Source organism: Poecilia reticulata, linkage group LG7, assembly GCF_000633615.1.
Source record: "Poecilia reticulata strain Guanapo linkage group LG7, Guppy_female_1.0+MT, whole genome shotgun sequence".
NCBI lineage: Eukaryota > Metazoa > Chordata > Actinopteri > Cyprinodontiformes > Poeciliidae > Poecilia > Poecilia reticulata.
The window spans coordinates 23,906,904-23,913,995 of NC_024337.1; the positions used below are offsets into that span (position 1 = coordinate 23,906,904).

General features: G+C 38.5%; 1 protein-coding gene across 3 annotated transcripts in view; it reads left to right on the forward strand.

The window, feature by feature from the left end:
• slc9a8 (solute carrier family 9 member 8) overlaps positions 1-4,329 on the forward strand; it is a 33,862-nt gene extending 29,533 nt beyond the window's left edge. For all 3 annotated transcript variants that reach the window (XM_008413901.2, XM_008413899.2, XM_008413900.2), the window contains one exon: positions 3,052-4,329. In XM_008413901.2, the coding sequence (XP_008412123.1) occupies positions 3,052-3,165 (114 nt within the window). In that variant the 3' untranslated portion in view covers positions 3,166-4,329. The remainder of the gene's footprint in view (positions 1-3,051) is intronic.
• The last annotated feature ends 2,763 nt before the right edge of the window (positions 4,330-7,092 follow it).

Here is a 7,092-nt window from a genome sequence, read left to right on the forward strand (position 1 = left end):
TCTATCTATCTATCTATCTATCTATCTATCTATCTATCTATCTATCTATCTATCTATCTATCTATCTATCTATCTATCTATCTATCTATCTATCTGTTCAACACAGTTTGTAGTTTTCCCACTTGTACAACGCTCATACAATTGATATGTTGTCAGTTTTCCTGCTTAAGTTTGTCGTGATGAAACCAGCACTGTCAGCGGTGATTAGTGTAAGACATGCAGAGATGACATTTGGCTGCTTGGCTTTATGCAGTCTGTCCATTTGTCTTGAAGTTCTGGTTTGATGCACAATCTAGGAGTGAATACAAGTCTCCAGTAGAAGTCTTTTTGCACAATGGGACGACTGTGGCTCAGTCGGAAAAGGATTCATCTTGAACTCTGAAGTTATGGTTTTGATTTCCTCTTGCCGCGTGCTGATGTGCCGCTGGCCAATGCATTTATCTTGCCTCTAGATCAGCTTGTCAGTGTATGAATGCGTGCTCGTTTGTGAGTGCAAATTAGGTGAATATGCCTCCAGTGTAAAGTGATTCAAGTCAACAGTGTGACTAGAAAAGTACCATTTGAATTGAGTCCATTTGTGGACAAAGTATTTATTGTCAAAGCACTTAAACGCGTTTGTTTTTGCATTACAGCCATAAATGTCACTGTATTGAATTGTGCTTATTTTAGAACCATCCCTTCTCCAGCACACCCAGATCAAACACTTCTCACATTTGTAAAAACATAAAAATGCTGCAGAAGTATCTATGCTTTAACAGTGAAGGTTTCAAATGCACAACTATCATTATCTAAACAGGACATGTGAAACATAAAAAACTGGAGTTGTACTTGGTGCTTGGTCTCCCCCTGTGGGCTGAACTACTGTAGCACAGATGAAATCAAACTATCTAACTAACTATCCTTATACATAACGTTTGGTGATTAGTTGAGGTTCGTTCTGAGGACCTCACCTCTCTTTGCTACTCCACCCGGGTCTGCTATAGCAGGAAACCCTTAAAAGATTAAAGATTGGGGGAGTTTGGTGTTGAGATCAGCAAGTACGCTGTGAAGAGAATCACATTTCATCATCTCACTCCTTCAGATGTATTCTGTGTGCAAAATGGAAGAAGATTCTGTATTTGCCTGTGAGTGTGATGCACTGATGTTGCCGTCAAAACTTTACAAAGCTTCAGTGGAATCAAAGAGGCACCTAAGCATTAAAAATGCAGACGCATCACACAGAGCTTGACAGCTTGTCTCTGGGTGGCTGTTGAACATTGATGCTACGAAGTACATGATGTAAAGGTACATCATTCCTCTGCTCTAATCTTTGAAAAGTGCCTTTTTTTTAATTTTATAATTCTCTCTGGACATGTTGTGACAGAAGGCAAGAGACACTTCAAGATAAAATTCTGTTTAGTGCTGCAACCACAGATCATTGCTGCAAAGGGAGGACAGTAAGCTAATTAAGATGAGAAAATCATTTAGCAGTATTCCAGAAGACGGAATGAGCTGCCCTGGTTGTTTAACTGTAATATTAAAATCATTAGTCTAATTATTTTTGTTTAAAGAAGGCTGCGATTGGCATGTAACTAGAGTTTTTGGTTATTCCTTTTGGTCTTTTGCACTAAGACACACTGACAAATCTTGTTTCTCATATGCTTTACCGCTTTAGGTTTTGTGATGGCAATCATCGTTGCAATGAAGAAAGCTAATATAATTAATTGCAAAGTGCATGAAGTTCAACTTAATCACAAAAACCTTATTTGTGTCGTCTTAGCCCTGCAACAAAATGACTAATCAATAGCTGGGGGGGAGCGTTACTGAGCAGAGTTCATTTGGATGGCACATTTTCATTAAATTTAGTCAAAAAGTGTTTGCGGTTCAAATGCAATTTAGTTTCACTCCCAATTTCATCCTAACTCCACACATAAAAAAAAAACTAAAAATAAAGCTTATGATAAATAAAAAGTTACATTTTTGTCCATCTTAAAGAGTAAAGTCATTTAGTTACTGTACTCATTATTACATTAATTGCATCTTCATCCTATCGAAAGCTACATTTTATGCATAGATTGTCTCATATTTACAAAGATAAATATCAATTTTTTTTATTTTTTACTTTTCTTAAAAGCCTCTTAAAGCAGAAGAAACAACACAGTCACATTTTGTGCTTACTTGTGGACTTTCTGCTCCTGTTTCATTCTCCCTTCTGTTTTCCATGTGGAGTTTTATCAGGTGACAGTCAGTCTTTGCATTAGTCAGTCAGTCAACTCCTTCTATTTGACACACACGTTAGCTGAAAATGTGCTAACTGCAGATAAAGCGCTTTTATCTACCAAAATTATCTGTGTTGACCTGGTGTAAGGCAAAAAAAAGAGCAAACTTTAAAGTTTCAGCAGAAGCTGCAACAAGCTGAATTTCTGCAGCGTGTTCCAGCTCTGATCATGTCAGTCATGTTGCTGCAGGCTCGTCAATCGAGCTCCAACTTTCATTGATATTTTCCTCCATTAATCCCAAACCACCTCATCGTGGTGTGGACCATATCTTTCTTATCCACTTTCCTTTCCCTTTATGGTTCAAGCCTGGATCAGTATATGACATTAGTAACAGCTCAGAAGGCAACATTTTAGGAAAAGGACAAAACATAGAAAATTATGCAAAGCACAAGTAGGTAATGTGACGTCTCTAGTAGCTCATACATTATTTCTTCTGTTTACAAAAAAAATTCAGTCACTTAATGTCTCCCAGTCCTGCACACGCCATCTGCAGTGGGTATCACTTACAGTTTTAGTCACACCATGTTAATGTGTTGCTGAACTGAACATTCTGCTAAATAAAAAGCAAACATTGGCAGTGCTGAAGTTCTAAGTTTAGTCAAACTTGCAGGTTTTAATATTTTATGAAGATTTCTCACACCATTGACAAAAAAATAAAAACATTGGGCGCTTTAGTCAATGTAGTTTTAGTGCTGAACTGCTATATTGAAGCTTCTGTCTTTTCGTCACTTCCTCTTTATTAGCTCGTATTCTGTGTACCTGCTTGCTGATGTGCGCAACGTGTGTCTCACAGGACTTGTTACACGGACGGATCCAGATGAAGACGCTGACCAACAAGTGGTACGAAGAGGTCCGCCAGGGACCGTCCGGATCTGAAGACGACGACGACGAAGCAGAGCTCCTGTGAACTATTTAACTTCTATAAAAACAACAAACAGATATCATCTGTCCTTGGCTGTGGGTTTGTCTATCAGTGAAGACGTGATTTGTTTTCACTGTTAGTCAAAGGAAGCTGTTATTTCTTCGCCTGCCACCAAATTCATGTTGGTGAAACATCTTTAGGCAGTGAAGGTGGAGAATTGTTTCTCTGCGATTGAACTGGAAGAATTTATCTTCCCAGTAAATGAAGGGAAATTATAACACTGGATAAAAAAGAAAAAAATATTCTATCATTAGTTTCTTAAGATTATTGAATAGATGGGCTGTTTCACTGGGTTTGCACACAGGGATGTGTTTTGATTATTATTATTTTTATTTTTACTTTCATGAAGGTTTTGTCCAAAGGGAAATCGGCAAAGAAACTGTGACGGGAAGTTTTTCTTATGTGAATCAACGCTGCGACACATTTTTCCTCTGTGTCTGTGAATTTTGTGTCACCAATATTTGGTTAAGTTCCACTTAGAGTAAAAGTTTCAATTGGGATCAGGAAGGAGAAATAAAAATAAGTCTCGCTTCAAGCAAGATTTCAAAATTGGAATTTGTATTTTTAATTGGCTACATGTTTGTGCATCTCCTTGTTTACCAGCATTAATTCTCTCTGTGCCTCTTCATTTGTAAGCTGTAAGGTGTCTGAGTTAATTTGTTTTTATAAACATATAGGTAAACCATATGCCATGAAGCTGAAATGCAATGATGAGTGGGCTCCCCGTCCCTCAGCAACGAAGCAGCCGAGATAAATTCAAAAGGAAGGTGGAACAAGTGAGAGTTGTCGAGGAAAAGTAGCCATTTTAATTAGAAAGCATAGTTACGACAGCATGATTATGCCCCAGAGAATTGGAAATTGCTTTCCTTTCGGAGTACGATATCTGCACTTATTTTCATTTTTTGGTGCATTTTCTGAATCTACACTGCGTCTGAACCTGGCCTTGGAGGCTTCCTTATGCATTTTGCAAACAGATGCATACATGTGAATGTGGGGTAAAGGGTATTGTTGCCATGTCCATTTGCTGCTCTTTTCTTTATTTATGAGAGGTTTATTTACTTTCTGTTTGATTTTGTACAAATTCTGTGACCATCACAGGATTACTGGAAAAGAAAGAAGCTATAATAAATTATATCTTATATGCACTAAGTTCTGCGCACTTTTTCTTCAGGAATGCCTGAGAAGGATCATGGATCTCAAATTAAAATATCAAAAGTTGATTTTTGCTAATTCAGTTTAAAAGATAAATAAATCAGAGGCCCATTTAGATTCTTGGCACACAGAGGGATATATTGAAAGCACTTACTTATTTTAATGGAGATGATTATGGCTTTTAAATTATGAAAATCCAAAATTGAGTTTTTCCCCATTTAATCACAGTATTATGACCAAGAAAAGAAAGAAAAACATTCTTATTTTTCTGTGGAGGAATTAAAAGCCTTTCTGCAATAAGTCTTTAATTTACTTTTCCAGGTCACAGATTTCATGGAGGTCCCAGCTGCTTGTTTCAGCTAACGGATATCTTGGGACATTTACAGAATTGCAGAAGTTTATAGAAGTTCAGTGTGTTCCCTTAATACTGTCCTTTTGAATGAATCAATGCAATGTACAGCCAATGTAAGCCTGTGATTGCTGAGAAGCCCATGTTGCTTTAACAACGGCAGCTATTGATGAGTCTGGTGTCTCTCATCTTCCTCTTAGTGATACTCTGTAGATTCTCTGTGGGGATTTAGGTAACCAGAGCTGACTGACCAATCAGTCAAAGTCAAACCATGGTCATTAAAGCAGGTACTGCTACTTTTGGCAAGTGGCAGGACCTGCTGGAAAATGGAATCAGCATACCCATAAAGCATAGCTGCAGAGGAAAGCATAAGACGTTCTGACATTTCCTGGCAGGCCGCTACGCTGCCTCTGGACTTGATGAAGCACCATGGACCGACGCCAACAGATGACGTGGCGGCTGCCAAAGTCATCGCTGACTGTCAAGGCTTCACTTTGGACTACATATATTACGTGCTTTTTTCCGTTGTTGAGCTTGACTTCCAAATGAAAGGCAGAAATGTGTAACATCTGATAAGAGACTCTGGAGCACAGATCCTCAAATCCAGGCCTCCAGGGCCGGCATCCTGCAGGTTTTATACGTGACTCCGCTTCACTACGCCTGAGTCAAATGATCCGGTCGTAAGCAGCACTCTGGAGGATTTGAGTGGAGGTCATTCAGCCATGTGATTGAGATGTGTCTGTGCCTTGTGGGTTGCCTCCAAAGTTCAGATGGGTTGTACTTTACAATCCTCTCCAGAATGCAGGATGTCAGTGACTCTGCTGGTATCAGAGTCTGAAGACTTCCCTCATGAGATAACCTTTGTGTATCAAACAATAGTTGTACTTATTATTTAAATAGAGAAACAGAATTTTAGGTTCTAAATTAGCTGTGAGTTGAAACTTTAGTTGAAAGTGTATATACCTTTTAAGAGATTTGAATAAATTAAGGTTGTACTGAAAACCTTCAGCTGCACCCGCTAACTGATCATTATTCTGATGGTTTTCCATTTCACTTTCCATTTTCTTTTCATATGATGTCTGAGCTAATTAGCTGATAGGTTATATGAAGCGGGAGATTACAAGGAGTCTGGACCGGACCAGCGCACTACTCTGTAATTAAAAAACATAAAGAAGGTTAATGCATAATCCTGCTGAAGGAAAAATACCCTGTGACTGACGGTCAAAGGCTTTTATGTTCAACCCAAGTGCAAACACCATACTGTCACAGTCTGAAAAACCTCTCCTGAGATCTCATTAGGATATTGATGAGGGGGCGCTGATGGTAGACAGCACAGAAATAAATAAATAAATAAAAAGTCATATTGCATTCTTCAAGTCTGTAGTGTAATTGATGTCAACAGCAGGTTCAAGAGCCTCTCAAGGAAGAGCTCATAGTTTGTTTAAAGTCGGAGGAGAGCACACTTCACTGTTTGACTTTTTAAAAAAATGTACCCATCAAATTTCAAGTGTGAAAAATGTGCCTGAGTAGATTAAACAACAGCAACCCTGAAATTTGACGATTGAAGATTTGCAATAACAATTTAGAGCCAGCAGGGGGCGTCTTAAGCCACCACATTGGTCCACAAAAAAAATAATGACAGCAGATAATAGTGGATGATAATGCTTTATAACTGACGGTCCATCAGCCACTTATATCCAATAAATTACAGTGACTATAAACCATTGGGAGAGGATTAAATGACTATCACTGAATATGTGATTTATTTATTTTTTTAAAGAATTATCACAACATATTAAAACAGACTGACTGCACCAGGACTGATCACAGACCTTCAGCTGTGTTCCCTTTGTCAGAATGTTTTACTCTCACAAACCACATAAGCTCGACCATCCCCTCATATGTGCAACTGCTCCGTTCTGTTTGCTGCAGCGGTCGTCTAACACAGAAACCAGAGAGCATCAGTAACCACATTCTATCATGTTGCTTTGATTCTTCCACTCCACTGTTTCTTCTGATCTGGGATTTATTCATCTACCCTTTGCTGGAGCCAAATGCTCTGCCTGAAGGGAGAGCAGATCATGACTCATGTTATCCTACAACTTTTTTTTTTCTTCTTTTTTTTAATGAAAGATTTAATGAAAGATTAATAATTACTTGGTATATTAATCATGCCACAGCCTCAGCCAGATACAAAATATCACCACGTCAGTTAGGAAAACATAGAGGAGCAGCAGCGATATTTTACTTCAGTTTCCACACTGCATGATTCACAGTCACACATGGATGGTTTCTGATTAATGCATGTTATTTATGTGTGTCCCCTCCCCCACCTGCCCTCCCCTTTGGACAGGAGAATATGTGATGGATTCTTATTTATCTCCAAGTCTCTCGTGGGAATTTCTGAAATC